The sequence below is a fragment of the Dendrobates tinctorius genome, unplaced genomic scaffold, assembly GCF_039654945.1.
Source record: "Dendrobates tinctorius isolate UK_male_01 unplaced genomic scaffold, ASM3965494v1 ptg000159l, whole genome shotgun sequence".
Classification (NCBI taxonomy): domain Eukaryota; kingdom Metazoa; phylum Chordata; class Amphibia; order Anura; family Dendrobatidae; genus Dendrobates; species Dendrobates tinctorius.
Window position 1 is genome coordinate 6,890,761 of NW_027361826.1, and position 15,820 is coordinate 6,906,580.

At 45.3% G+C, this 15,820-nt stretch overlaps 1 protein-coding gene across 1 annotated transcript in view; it reads right to left on the reverse strand.

Moving 5' to 3' along the window:
• The window catches only part of FAM227A (family with sequence similarity 227 member A), a 100,230-nt gene that overhangs the window by 7,204 nt on the left and 77,206 nt on the right, over positions 1-15,820 (reverse strand). The window contains exons 12-13 of the mRNA XM_073549461.1: positions 1,911-1,989; positions 674-735 (exon numbers count right to left, since the gene is read on the reverse strand). Coding sequence (XP_073405562.1) covers positions 674-735; positions 1,911-1,989 — 141 coding nt within the window. The remainder of the gene's footprint in view (positions 1-673; positions 736-1,910; positions 1,990-15,820) is intronic.

Sequence of the window (15,820 nt, forward strand, 5' to 3'; positions counted from 1 at the left end):
CAACTAGATGGGCACGGCCTCACTCAATACAGATGTATTGAGCGAGGTTGGAAAGAGTCGGATTGTGGCTGGGACTATGTATATCGCATACTTGTGGTCACATGATTGCCGGCACCGGTGAATCCTCACAGCGTGCAGTGCTCGTGAAGTGAGGATTCACAAGTCTCTCCTATGTACACACATAGGAGAGAAATTTCAATCATTCAGAGTGGTGCAGCGAAAATCCAGAGAGTCTTGTCTCAGACTATGGTCCCCGACCAGATGTCCAAACTATATTTTCTCTGAAATGTGTTTTAGAGAAACTGGCTTCAATCACACAGCCAGGCTCTGATTCTTGCTGTCCCAGGATTAGGCAGCAGCAATCAGCTGAGAGGTTCCATTAAAATAAAAATGTAACCAAAGCCAGGAAATTTTTTAAAATACCAAATGAACGTCTACTCACCAGTTCATTCCTCCATTGCCCAATACTACTGCCCCTGTTGTTTTCCCCAGGACAGAAGGTCAGGATGAGTCACCTGACAACTGTACTGAGGCAAGTGATTGGCTGCAGATGTCAATGTGATCAGCGTATCCTGCCTTGGCCCATTCCTGGACCATGCGTTTTATCCCCCAGCTTCTGGAGATTTGCTGACCATTAGGAGTGGGGAGATGTAATAATAATTGCTACTTTTACCTCTTGAGTTTGGGTGTTTACTGTGTCTTTCTTCAGCTTTGCTACTTTTCTTGCTTCGAAATCTACATTGTTAAAAAAAAAAAAAAAAAATTAAATCAAAATTGACTCAAACTCTATTCTAAATTTAATGAAACATTCTCCTTCTGTAGTTGATACAGAAAAATTGAAAAATTGTGTACTCACAAAATAAGTTTGTCATTTCCTTAACTGTGTTGCCTGGATGAGAAATTTCCAGTTATAGGGCTCATTTACACAACCATATTTTTGGTCTGAGTGCTGTACGTGAAAAAAAAAAAAAAAGAGAGCACTCGGGCCAATGTTATTCAAGGGGGGCAGTGCGGAGGATCGGGTTTTTTTTTTGTTTGTTTTTTTTCAGTGACCGAACATGTGTGTGAAAAAAATCCAGCCAGCACTAGTTTCTTCTGTAAATCAGATGAGATTCACCCATTCAACTGAGTGTGTAGAAAAAAAAAATTGGATTCCATACAGAGTCACAATAGTATTTATTTAAATTGCAAGTCTATAACCTAAGAAACTGTAAATTGGTCCTGTAAATGATAGCTGCTGCTGTAAAAAATGGATTGTATACATACTGCTGACGGATGACAAGTGAGAAAAAAATTATACTTCAACTGTCACATGAAAAATGGCACATGGAATTCCTCCGATCTGTTATTTTATAATCTTGAAGCTACGTTCCCATGATGAGCTTTTTGGTCAATTTTTGAGTTTTCAGATTTTCTGCAGCATTTCTGAACTAATTAGGTAAATTAAGTTACTTGTATTTTTTCATTGCGCTTTTATCGTGCTTTTGACACTCTGGTTTTTGTATGTTTTTGGTTTGTCATGTTTTTGACACTTCCTGTTTTTGGCTTTGACAAAGCTTCATATGTGGAGTACATACGCTTTCTGCATCAGAAATGCACTAAAAATGACTGTGTTTTTTTTGTTTTGTAGATTTTTCTTATGCCCTACCAGAAAAAAACAGATGGTACATTGGTCCAAAACACTGATGACAAGGGTACCATTTTTTCCGGTACCAACATTCTAGTAACATATTGCATGCTAAAATTAATTTTGATATTGTTTGCTAAACTTTATTTTTTTAACTTGCTGTTTAGTTTCTAATACCTTTCCAAGATCGTTCAATAATCTAGCGTGATATATGATCCGATAACTATTACGATTCATTAATGCCGCATCAAAGGAGTTCTGCTGTGTTAAGATTCACTGTTACCTGTCAAAAATTGCAGATGTTCATATGAAATAGTTGCCTCTTTCTTGTGTAACGAAGTCTGGTTGGCTGCTGACGAATTCTAAAGAATAAAAGATGAACAAGAAATGATTGAAGTAAAATGTAAAATCGCTAAATAACTAGATGGAATAAATATAGGGGCCAATTTGTAGACTTAATAGCTGTCTACAAATATCTCAAGGGCTGTCACATTGTAGAAGGATCATCTTTATTCTCATTTGCACAAGGAAAGACTAGAAGTAATGGGATGAAACTGAATGGGAGGAGACAGATTAGATATTAGAAAAAACTTTTTGACAGAGTGATCAATGAGTGGAACAGGCTGCCACGAGAGGTGGTGATTTCTCCTTCAATAGAAGTCTTCAAACAGAGGCGGGCAGACATCTGTCTGGGATGATTTAGTGAATCCTGCTTGGAGCAGGGGGTTGGACCAGATGACCCAGGAGGTCCCGTCCAACTCTACCATTCTATGAAAGCTTTTATGTCACTTGTGTAAATTTGTTGGCATTTTCACAACAGTTTGAATCAGTTCCCTCTGGAGATAGCTGGGGAGGATAAGGGATGGAGCGTGGCCACATATGCCAGTCAAATTCATCAAATGTGCCAGAGGTTTGTATGCTAGAAATGCTACTTCAGTCCTTGACTGGTGTAGCATTTCTGATAACTAGTCCCCCACTCAGAAGAGGTGCCAAATTCATTATGTGGAGTGCACCTTTTAATGAATTTCTTGCCTTCTACTCCAGCATGACTGGAGACGCCTGAGCGTGCACTACGCCATTTATTTATGAATTTGCCCCTAAATGTGCACATTGAAAATATGCCATGATATGTTATGTTAAAGTATGAAAACAGGATAATGCCAGCTCACCGTTGAAATTTATAGGAGTCCAGTGTGCACGGAACCACGAGCCGACCACTCGTGTGTAGCGATTGCAGGAAAAAGAGGAAATGTTCCAGCTTCTGGTAAAATTTTCAGAGTAATCTTTATTCCATCCAAAAACAATTTAAAAATATAATGGACAGGAACAGGAGCAAGCGACGCGTTTCGAACACTTGTTCTTTATCAAGCTTCATAAAGAACCGTGTTTGAAATGCGTCACTTACTCCTGTTCCTGTCCATTATATTTGTAATTGTTTTTGGATGGAATAATGTTAAAAGTGCACCTATAACTTGTTCTGTTTTATTTTCTTAATCAAAATATAAACACTTTTTTTGTGGGGGGGTTAAATTATATATAGTTGTACTTAAAAGTTTACATACCCCGGCAGAATTTCTGCTTTCTTGGCCTTTTTTCAGAGAATATGAATGATAACTAGTGTTGAGCATTCCAATACCGCAAGTATCGGGTATCGGCCGATATTAGCTGAATCGGAATTCCGATACTGACTTCCGATACTTTTTTCATATCGGATACCGGAATCGGAAGTTCCCATAATGCTATGAGCCCGCTCGCTTTGCTTCAGCCAATGGGAATCCTCAGAAGTGTGGGCACATCCTGTAAGGCATGTAGGCATGTTAACTATTGGTATGGCTGTGATTGGCTGCTGAAATGATGTCATGATGCACTATAAAAGCCGCCGCCATTTCTGGTCACTCTGCTGTGAATTCAGTTAGGGACAGGCTGCTGTTGAAGACTGTGAGGGACAGTTAGAAATAGCGATTCTGAAAACAATATTGTGCTTTACCCAGGCTACATAAACCACCACTGTAGCTTTCTTTTCCCTAGCAGCAGTGTTCACGGCTGTCAGCAAGGGCTGTGTGAGTGCAGCTCATGCTGTGGAGTGGGTCCTGCGGCCACACCTGGTTGTAGGCCGCCCAGCGTTCCTCACTGCAGCCTCATACATATTTTTCTTTTTGAGCTGCTTATTTTTAAAAAATTATATCTAGTGTGCTTCCATCCGTATCCATATACGTTGGTTGCAAACACTAGTAGTAGACAGCGGAGCCTTTCTGCAGCCTTTCAGTGCTAGTGCCCGCTTAGCTGCACTGTTCACGGCTGTCTGAGAGGTCTCGGACTGTGTGTGAGTGCAGCTCACGCTGAGTAGTGTGTCCTGCAGCTACGTCTTGTTGTAGGCCGCTCAGCGTGCGTCACTGCCTCACACATATTTTTCTTTAATTGCAGCTCATTTTTTCTTCTCCTTTTAGTGTGCATCCATCCATATCCATCTACATTGGTTGGTTGCAAACACTATATAGGAGTAGATAGAGGAGCCTTTTTTCTGGCTTGTGCCCTTCAGCTGCAGCCAGATTAGTATTACCCAATTTTTTGGGAGCCTCATCTTTTGCATTGTAGGTTACCTGCCTGCATTGTAATAGCTCCAAAAAGTTGGTGATAATATCACTGTCAAATCTTTGGTCACATCCTTTTAGTTTTTTTTCACAAAAAAAAACAATAAAGTTCACCAAACACTACATTTAAAAGTTGTGTAGGCCACATTAGCTCCTATTAAAGTATAGTCCACACACACTTCATAAAATTAGTGTTTCTTCTACCTGTAACCAGCTGTTCAGGAATAAGCACACTAAGCCCCCCTTTGTATTTTTCTGCCTATCTTTATCAGTCTAGCAAGATGAAGAAGGCAGGGAGTAAGGCACGTGAGCGTGGAGTTTCAGCAGGGAGAGGACGTGAGGATTCTGCAGGGAGAGGACGTGGGGATTCTGTGCCTGCTGCGGGCACCAGTGAGTCAGCAGCCCCCAGTTTTAGCAGACAACAGTCCTTTATGCGCAGCTTTGTAGGACCGCGCCGTACCCCACTGCTGCAGGAGGAACAAATTGAAGCCGTTGTCGGATGGATGGCAGCTAACGCATTGACTTAAATGACTTCCACATCCCCTCAGGGCCAGAGCACCGAAGAGCAACCATCTGTCTCTTCACCACCTGCCAAAGTGCCCAGGCAGTCAGAGAGCCCTGGACAGGAGCCATCACAGTCTCTACTTCTGTTCTCTGAATCTGTTGGCTTGGAAAGAGGGGTCCAGCCAAGCGGCATTCCAGAATGTGAAGAAGAGGGAGTATGCAGTGATGCGCAACTTCTTTGTCCCTCTGAATCTGAAGAGGCGGTTGGGCCAGTGCCTATGGTCAGCACACCTCAGTACGCATCAGATGATGACGAGACACAGGTGCCACTTTCTGGTGCGTACGGTGCTGGCAAGACAACCCAGTAGAAGCTGGTGTTTGAAGAGGGGAGTGTAGATGGTGAGGTCCTTGACCCATCATGGCGTGAGGAACAGGAAGGTGGTGGGAGCAGCTCTGAGGAAGAGATTCCCCGAACGGCCAAAACAGGAGGGAGAGGGAGGGGGCAGACTTGGTTGCCTGTAGCCTCCACTTCGGCACCCGTTAGGAGCATTCCTCTTTCAAAAGGCAAAACGGGCGTTCCCAAGACTTGCAGTGCGTGGTCCTTTTTTGACACAGTTGCAGATGATTTGCTTTGTCAAATGCAAGCTGTGTCATCAGAGAGTCAAAAGAGGGAAAAATGTCAGCAACCTCAATACCACTAATATGTGGAAACATGTGCAGACCAAGCATGAGGTGGAGTTACACAGACACACTGAAGACGTAGGCCAACGTACAGCACCACCTACCACCTCTTCAGCTCGTGTTGGGGCCTCTTCCTCCAGCTCACACACAGCTGGTTCGGCTTCCTCACAAGGAAGAACCTCTGGCACTGTTGTCCGGAGACCCTGTGACATTCCACCCACAGCAACACGTTCCCAGTCATCCTCACACTCCCAGGCCACTCGACAGCCATCGGTAGCACAGGCATGGGATAAAAGGCGGCCATACTCGGCAAACCATCCCCGAGCACAGGCTCTGAATGCTGGCATTGCCAAACTACTGGCACTTGAAATGCTGTCATTCAGGCTGGTGGAGACTGACACCTTCCAGGACTTCATGGCACTGGCAGTCCCACAATGCACCGTGCCCAGCCGCTTTTATTTCAGCAGGCGAGCCGTCCCTGCCCTGCAGAAACATGTGGAGGGAAAAATAAAACATGCGCTACTAAACGCCGTCAGTAGCAAGGTCCACCTGACCACCGATGCATGGACCAGTAACCATGGACAGGGATGATACCTTTCCCTCACTGCCCATTGGGTCAATGTTGTGGAGCCTGGTACAGATCTGGAGAGTGGCGCTGTACGTGTTCTGCCAACTCCACGGATTGCAGGAATCCAGTCTGTACACATTGACTCCTCCTCCTACTCAAGTTCCTCCATTACTAGTAGTGGGAATGTGGACAGAGCAGGAGACCTTGCCGGACACACATCAGGGGATCCACTGACATGACAGAGCCCCTGTAACCCAGGAACAAGTGTGGATTGTGCTGACACCAGATCAGAGCTGTACCTAGCGGGGTTGGAGGCCAGGGGAAATACTAGAGACAGTGGAGCCAGAGGCCTAAGTGGAGCACGGTTACAATCAGTAGTAGTCTACAACCACTATAAAACCAGCTGCAAGTTGGCCTCCGCCTGCTGCATGCCTCATCCTGGGCTCCAACAACGCCAGTTGGTGTTCAGAAGTGCCGTCTTCACAGAGAAAAACACACTAGTTTCTGTGTTAGTGGGGTTCAGTAATGCCAGCTGTTCCCCTGCTGTGTAGACGGCAAAGTCTCCTGCTGCCTCCACATGCCAACATCAGGCCTCAGCCTGCTCCATGCCTCAACCTGGGCTCCAACAACGCTAGTTGGTGTTCAGAAGTGCCATCTTCACAGAGAAAAACACACTAGCTCCTGTGTTAGTGGGGTTCGGTAATGCCAGCTGTTCCCCTGCTGTGTAGACGGCAAAGTCTCCTGCTGCCTCCACATGCCAACATCAGGCCTCAGCCTGCTCCATGCCTCAACCTGGGCTCCAACAACGCTAGTTGGTGTTCAGAAGTGCCGTCTTCACAGAGAAAAACACACTAGCTCCTGTGTTAGTGGGGTTCAGTAACGCCAGCTGTTCCCCTGCTGTGTAGACGGCAAAGTCTCCAGCTCCATCCACATGCCAACAACATCAGGCCTCAGCCTGCTCCATGCCTCAACCTGGGCTCCAACAACACTAGTTGGTGTTCAGAAGTGCCGTCTTCACAGAGAACAACACACTAGCTCCTGTGTTAGTGGGGTTCAGTAACGCCAGCTGTTCCCCTGCTGTGTAGACGGCAAAGTCTCCAGCTCCATCCACATGCCAACATCAGGCCTCAGCCTGCTCCATGCCTCAACCTGGGCTCCAACAACGCTAGTTGGTGTTCAGAAGTGCCATCTTCACAGAGAAAAACACACTAGCTCCTGTGTTAGTGGGGTTCAGTAATGCCAGCTGTTCCCCTGCTGTGTAGACGGCAAAGTCTCCTGCTGCCTCCACATGCCAACAACATCAGGCCTCAGCCTGCTCCATGCCTCAACCTGGGCTCCAACAACGCTAGTTGGTGTTCAGAAGTGCCGTCTTCACAGAGAAAAACACATTAGCTCCTGTGTTAGTGGGGTTGAGTAATGCCAGCTGTTCCCCTGCTGTGTAGACGGCAAAGTCTCCTGCTGCCTCCACATGCCAACATCAGGCCTCAGCCTGCTCCATGCCTCAACCTGGGCTCCAACAACGCTAGTTGGTGTTCAGAAGTGCCGTCTTCACAGAGAAAAACACACTAGCTCCTGTGTTAGTGGGGTTCAGTAACGCCAGCTGTTCCCCTGCTGTGTAGACGGCAAAGTCTCCAGCTCCATCCACATGCCAACAACATCAGGCCTCAGCCTGCTTAATGCCTCAACCTGGGCTCCAACAACGCTAGTTCGTGTTCAGAAGTGCCGTCTTCACAGAGAAAAACACACTAGCTCCTGTGTTAGTGGGGTTCAGTAATGCTAGCTGCTCCCATGCTGTGTGGATGGCAAAGTCTCCTGCTGCCTACACAGTCACACTACTACTGATTTTTAACCATGGTCCACTTAGGCCTCTGGCTCTACTGTCTCTAGTATTTTCCCTGGCCTCCAACCCCGCCAGTTGCTGCTCTGAAGTGGCGTCTGCAAAATCCACACTTGTTCCTGGGTTACAGGGGCTCTGTCACGTCAGTGGATCCCCTGATGTGTGTCCGGCAATGTCTCCTGCTCTATCCACATTCCCATTACTAGTAGTGTGAATGAGGAATGAGCAGGAAACCTTGCCGGACACACATCAGGGGATCCACTGACGTGACTGAGCCCCTGTAACCCAGGAACAAGTGTGGATTGGGCAGACGCCACTTCAGAGCAACTTGCGGGGTTGGAGGCCAGGGGAAATACTAGAGACAGTAGAGCCTGAGGCCTAAGTGGAGCAGGGTTACAATCAGTTGTAGTTTACAACCGATGTAAAACTTGCTCCAAGTAGGCCTCAGCCTGCTCCGTGATTGATCCTGGGTAACATCGCCAGCTGCTGCTCAGAAGTGTCTTTGGCACCGGCACTCCCTCCTGCCCAGCCTGGTTCCAGCACGCCTGCTGTTTCCGGGTAGTGTCAACGTCACTTTGCCACCAATACGTTGTCCTGTCGTGTTGCGGTCGGGTTAGCCGAGTCTATGGTGCCTGCAGTTTCGGTGCTTCCTATGTGGGCTGCGGGTTCTGGTAATAAAGGCTGGTTCCGTAGTGCCAATAGGACAAGCACCCCCTGTAGGACTGTGGGTTTCGGTAACTGCGGCCGGCTCACGGCCTTGCAACTTTGTTTTTTTCCTGGGTACCTTCTGCTACCCATCCGGGTTCCAGCACCGTCAGCTGGTTCTCGGAAGTGTCTTTGGCACGGGCACTCCCTCCTGCCCAGTCTGGTTCCAGCACGCCTGCTGTTTCCGGGTAGTGTCAACGTCACTTTGCCACCAATACGTTGTCCTGTCGTGTTGCGGTCGGGTTAGCTGAGTCTATGGTGCCTGCAGTTTTGGTGCTTCCTATGTGGGCTGCGGGTTCTGGTAATAAAGGCTGGTTCCGTAGTGCCAATAGGACAAGCACCCCCTGTAGGACAGTGGGTTTCGGTAACTGCGGCCGGCTCACGGCCTTGCAACTTTGTTTTTTTCCTGGGTACCTTCTGCTACCCATCCGGGTTCCAGCACCGTTAGCTGGTTCTCGGCAGAGCCTTTGGCCTAGGTGCCTCCTTCTTGGTATCCGAATTCCAGCAACGTCTGCTGGTCCTTGGTAGTGCTTTGTAGCACAGGTACCTCCTGCTTAGAAACAGTGTTCCAGCACCGTCAGCTGGTCCACAGTTGTGCCATTGGCTCTTGTTCCTTCTGCTGCCCCTCCGGATTCCAGCACCGTCAGCTGGTCCTCGCTAGTTCCATTTGCTATTGTTCCTTATGCTACTCATCCGGGTTCCAGCACCGTCAGCTGGTTCTCGGCAGTTCCTCAGCCTTCTTGTACCTTCTGCTACTTTTCCAAGTTCAAGCTTGTGGAAATGGTTTTTGATTCTCACTCTGGATCTCCCTGACAATGACCCTGAAGACGACGACCCTGAAGACCACACAGAAGAATACCTAAAAGATGACCCTGAAGAAGATGACCAAGAGGACAAAGAACATGAAGACAACCACCAAACCAAGATGCAGAACAACAAGAGACAGAAGAACAAGAAGCATAAAAACCAAAAGCAGAAGAACATTAAGCATAAGACTAAAAATCTGAGCAAATGATATTATCTAATTTATAAGCAGAAGAAGACTAAGCAGTGTATGGGGGCGAGTCCGTTCCTCCTCGTGGTGCCCCTGGAAAAGGCCTGCTGCTGCAGGCCCAACTGAACGCGGACAAATCCTGTTGTAAATCTTTTGTGACAGGCTGAACGGAAGGTGTACTCTTCAAACTGTTATAGATTACAACTACAGGAATGTCTGACACAAATAAGAATATGATGAAGAAGAAGAATAGGAAGAAGATGAAGTAGAAGAATATAAAGACGAATAATAGTTGAATAAAAAGAATATGAAGAATGTAAAAAAAAAAAAAATAGGAAGAAGGTGAAGAAGCAGATGAATAAGGTGAAGAAGAAGAAGTTGATGAAAAAGATGCTGCTGCTGAGGATGATGAAGGAGAAAGTGTGGGAGAAGTAAAAAAGAAGGTGAAGAGCATGGAAGTAGTGAAACATACATATCTGACAAAATATTAAAGACTTTAACATAGTCAATATCTTTGTAACTACGAACGTCTTAAAAAAAAAAAAAAAATTACTGCTATTCCTTTTGATTGGGCTAAAACTCTATGCCTTTAATGTCTCCTACACCTCCCACAATACATTCTACATTATTATTAGTTGTTTTTCTTCATGTAGAATTAACCTACAGGAAAAAACGGGGTTTTTCTAATTCCGATATTTCTGTTCCATTGACTTGAATGAGACTTCCGGGATCGGAATCGGCGATACCCGATACTTTTTTTTAGATTGGCTGATCCATTCCGATCTGATATTTTTCAGTATCGGGTGGTATCGCTCAACACTAATGATAACACCAAAACTTTTTCTCCACTCATGGTTAGTGGTTGGGTGAAGCCATTTATTGTCAAACTACTGTGTTTTCTCTTTTTAAATCATAATGACAACCCAAAACATTCAAATGACCCTGATTAAATTTTACATACCGTGGTGATTTTGTCCTGATAACATGCACAGAAGTTGACACAAATGGGTTTGAATGGCTGCTAAAGGTAACATCCTTACCTGGGACAACTGCCAGGAAAATTGTTTGGGATGCAGAAAAACTTACAAATAACATCAGCTGAAATACTGGAATCTCTGAAAACTAGCGGTGTGGCTGTTTCAAGATGCACAATAAGGAGGCACTTGAAGAAAAATGGGCTGCATGGTCGAGTCGCCAGAAGAAAGCCAAATGACCCTGATCAAAAGTTCACTTATACCCCATCTCTTAACACCGTGTATTGGATGTTTTGGGTTGTCATTATGAATTAAAAAGAGAAAACAAAGTAGTTTGACAATAAATGGCTTCACCCAACCACTAACCATGAGTGGAGTATAAGTTTTGGTGTTATCATTCATATTCTATGAAAAAAGGCCAAGAAAGCCAAAACTGTATAAAAACTGGGATGGAACCTTTGTTTTTATCTTTCTCCAAATACTTTGCCGGCATTCAGACAAAAAATTCTGACAACCCAGTGTCACACTAAAAAAAACAAAACATAACCACCTATGCTCTTTTAATTTAACTTTAGCAAGTGAAAACTTTTTAATTATTCACAAAATTAAAAAACAATTGCAAATATTTCTGCCACAAATCTCCTTTCCATACAGTATATTCTCAAGAGTAGCAAAGAAACAAAGAGTAAGGACTTATTCAGACGTCCATTTTCTTTTTCATGACGAGGAAAAGATACCGAGTTTCATCAGCGTTTTTACTCTGTGTGCTCCAAGTTTTATCAGAATTTGGTCTAAATTTCATCAATTTTGATGAGAAAAAAAAGTTTCTCCAGCTTCCCTTATGAACTAGTCTGTGAAAAACAGATCACAAACGGATGTTATCCTAGCGCTGTCCAAATTATTTTCTTGGACCAACAGACCTTATGGTAGTTCAACTCACTCGGTGGTACACAGAGGGAGAAAACAGGAACACTGTCCATTTAAATCTTCGGTTGGTTTATTATATGGCAGCATAAACCAACAAGAAGGGAAAAGTAAACACAGCCCTTCAGACAAAACAGGAAAACAACAAAGAAAACAAAATGCTGTAACAGAGTCCATACGTTTGCGGGAAGCAGCCTGCTCTGCAACAAAACAGGTTCAGCCTTTTCTCCTCAGGACAAAAACCACTGGAGGTCCTCCCTCCAGTCCTGCTGAACAAAGACTGCCTCTGGAGCCCAGCTATTTAAGCCCCAGACCATGTGACTCCTCCCCCATGTGACTGATCACATGACTGTGACATCACACAGGTCTTATAACAAAAGTGCACCAGGCGCACAACTAATAATATAATATACATACCTAAACAACGGGGTGTAAAATCAGTGGAAGCAGGATATGTAAGCAGAAAAAGGGAAAAGACCACTGTGAAATATGCACACCACTTATAATATGTAAAAAGGCCATGCCGTCGTTTTGGATTTTGTTGCGGTCGCCGCACCGTCAAAACAAAACATACATCGGCATGGCCTGCGTGCCCAATGCTAAAGATAGGTATGCAGGCCGTATGCCGACATAGGTGGAGCTGAACAGAGGAGGAGTGGTTGTGGGCGGAGCTTCACAGAGGAACCTTGCATCCCTACGCAGCTCCTCCAATGCTAGTGTGAAACTAAGCTCAACATATTCCACAAGAATGTATATCATGTGGAAAAAAAGTGAAAATAAGAGAAAATATTGATTGTTAAAAAATGATTCTTTATTAAATATTATTAAAAGGAGAACTTAAAAAGACAGGGCAAAAGGCCTCCAAAAAAAGGGGGATAGGCTGCGGCAAAACAGTATACAATGATGTTATAACATGGATGAATGTGACACGCATCTCTAGTCTCTTCATACAGGTAACCAGCTCTTTCAATCTCTGCTCTGAATCAACTCCTGTGTTTCTCCACTCCATTCAATGTAACCAGCTCTTTCAATCTCTGCTCTGAATCAACTCCTGTGTTTCTCCACTCCATTCAATGTCAGCAAGCAGTTAATCTTGAATGCTATATATGAGTTTTCAACTATGCAAGCTTACATCTGGTATATAGTTATTTCAACTTAAGCCCCCGTTACACACTGCGATATCGCTAGCAATATCGCTGTAAAGTCACCGATTTTGTGACGTAGCAGCGATATTGCTAGCGATATCGCTGCATGTGATACTTACCTCCGACCGGCTCCCCCGCTGCTTATCGCTGATCGCGCGAGAAACTGCTGGACCATTCCTCGTCGGTCACTTCCTGCGGCGCTTCCTGCTGTGACGACGAGTGATGCGTGGAGGCGGGCAGGAGGACGTCTTCATCGCCTCGTCTGACAGGTAAGTGGCGATCCCCGTCCCCAGCAATGTCGCTGGTGAGATCTGCCTGAGTGGCAGCTCACTAGCGACCACCTAGCGATGCACCAGCGACCCTGACGGCGTCATATCGCTAGTCGGGATCGCTGGTGCATCGCTAGGTGTAACGGTACCCTTACTCTGCTTGTCCCCTTATGTTGTGAGGTCAAGAAACTTTTCAAAGTGCTTTATGATCCATGTAGTGCTGGACATCTGTTTATCTGACCACAACATTTTATTGGGTCCTGCTGTCTCAATTTAGTTTGATTGATTAACGAGAAGAGAGAGAGCAAAAAAAAAAAAAAAAATCTTAGCCTTAACCTCCTATATATTCAGACATAGCTAGGGGGAGCATTTATGCACATATAATCTAAGTACATGTATCAAAGTACTGGCAGTTATAACATGGCAGTTAGACAGGGCAGGAGACAGATAAGACATTTATATACATCTACTCCCTGTACATTTGGAGTACAACAAATATATACCATATGCATTTGTGTAATTTATATCCTGGCCGCTGCATTCACACACATCCACCGCCCTGGCATTAACTCTCTACGCTCCATCCATATCGGCCCCTCACTCCTTTCCTCTCCTATGTATAGCACTCATGCTCTTTTCACATTGTTAAATTTCACAGATCCAGTCAGTCCCACCATTCAACATGAGAGATGCTCTCACAAATCACTTAACCATCTGCTCACTCTTTCTATCCTCCTTCTCCTAGTCGCAGGAGACATTGCTCCCAACCCTGGTCCCCCATGTTATAGAAAGTCAAATCCCCCAACTGCTACACTCAGAAATCCCTCTAATCTTATTAATATTCCCTGCATGCCATCTGTCTCTCTTAATTGTGCACTTTGGAATTCTCGCTCAGTGTGTAACAAACTCTCCTTCACTCATGACTTTTTCCTTTCTAATTCTCTTAACCTCCTGGCTCTTACTGAAACCTGGATCCAGCAGTCAGACACTACCGCTGCTGCTGCTCTTTCATATGGGGGACTACACTTCTCTCATACCCCAAGATCAGACAATAGAGCAGGTGGAGGCGTTGGTCTGCTCCTATCACCAAAATGTACCTTTCAGGTTATTCTTCAAATACCCTCACTAGTCTTCCCTTCTTTTGAGGTCCATGCCGTCAGACTCTACACCCCCTTCTCCATGCGAGTGGCGGTGGTGTATCGTCCTCCCGGCCCCTCCCATCAGTTCCTGGATCATTTTGCCACTTGGCTTCCACATTTTCTCTCCTGTGACATCCCTACCCTCATCATGGGAGATTTCAACATCCCCATTGCTCTTCCCCTCTCCCCATCTGCTACTCACCTTTTATCTCTAACCTCCTCATTTGGCCTTTCGCAGCTTACTAATTCTCCAACGCATGAAGACGGAAACACCCTCGACTTGGTCTTCTCTCGGCTTTATGCAGTGGATGATTTTGCAAACTCCCCTCTCCCGCTCTCTGACCACAATCTTCTTTCATTCTCTATCAAGAACTGCCAGGCTGCTCAGGTCACCCCCACTGTCCATATTTATAGAAACATACAGGCCATTAACACCCAGAAACTTATGAAGAACTTGCAGTCTTCATTGGCCCCTATCTCGTCCCTCTCATGTTCTGATTCTGCATTGAAGCATTATAATAAAACACTTCAAAGTGCCCTGGATGAATTTGCACCCCCTATATATAGAACACCACAACACAGACGGTGACAACCCTGGCACACAAAGCAAACACATTTCCTGCAGCGGTACTCCAGGTGCGCCGAACGTCTGTGGAGAAAATCCTATCTACACGAAGATTTCATCCATTATAAGTTTATGCTTAGAACATACAACACTGCCCTTCATCTCTCCAAACAAACCTATTTCAACACTCTCATTACCTCACTGTCCAATAACCCGAAATGTCTCTTTGACACTTTTCATTCTCTACTCAACCCAAGAGTACAGGCCTCAACCACGGAGCTCCGAGCTGACGATCTGGCCAATTACTTCAAAGAAAAAATTGACCAGATTCGACAGGAAATTATCTCCCAATCACCTCATACCATGCACTGTCCTCATCCCCCACTGCATCTAGCTCACTCTCTGATTTTGAACCAGTCACAGAAGAAGTAAGCAGGCTCCTTGCATCTTCTCAACCAACCACTTGCACCAGTGACCCATTTCCGTCACATCTCCTCCAGTCCCTTTCCCCTGCTGTCACCCCTCACCTAACTAAAATATTTAACCTCTCTCTCTTCTGGTATCTTTCCCTCCTCATTTAAGCATGCCATCATACATCCACTACTTAAAAAATCATCCCTCGACCAAAACTGTGCCGCTAACTATAGACCTGTCTCTAATCTTCCCTTCATCTCTAAACTCCTGGAACGCCTGGTCCACTCCCGTCTCATCTGCTATCTCTTTGATAACTCTCTTCTCGACCCTCTCCAATCCGGTTTCCGCTCTTTACACTCTACTGAAACTGCCCTCACTAAAGTCTCTAATGATCTACTAACAGCTAAATCAAATGGTCATTACTCCATGCTAATTCTCTTGTATCTTTCTGCAGCATTCAACACTGTGGATCATCAGCTCCTCCTCACTATGCTCCGTTCCATTGGCCTCAAGGACACCGTTCTCGCCTGGCTCTCCTCCTATCTCTCTGACCGCTCTTTAACTGTATCTTTTGCCGGTTCCTCCTCCTCTCACCTTCCCCTTATTGTTGGGGTTCCTCAAGGATCGGTTCTAGGCCCCCTCCTCTTCTCCTTGTACACTGCCCCTATTGGTCAAACAATCAGTAGGTTTGGTTTCCAGTACCATCTCTATGCTGATGACACCCAATTATACGCTTCTTCTCCTGACATCACGCCAGCCTTTCTAGAAAACACCGGCGATTGTCTAAACGCTGTGTCTAACATCATGTCCTCACTATATCTGAAACTGAACCTGTCAAAGACTGAACTCCTTGTGTTTCCTCCCTCTACTAATGTACCTATAC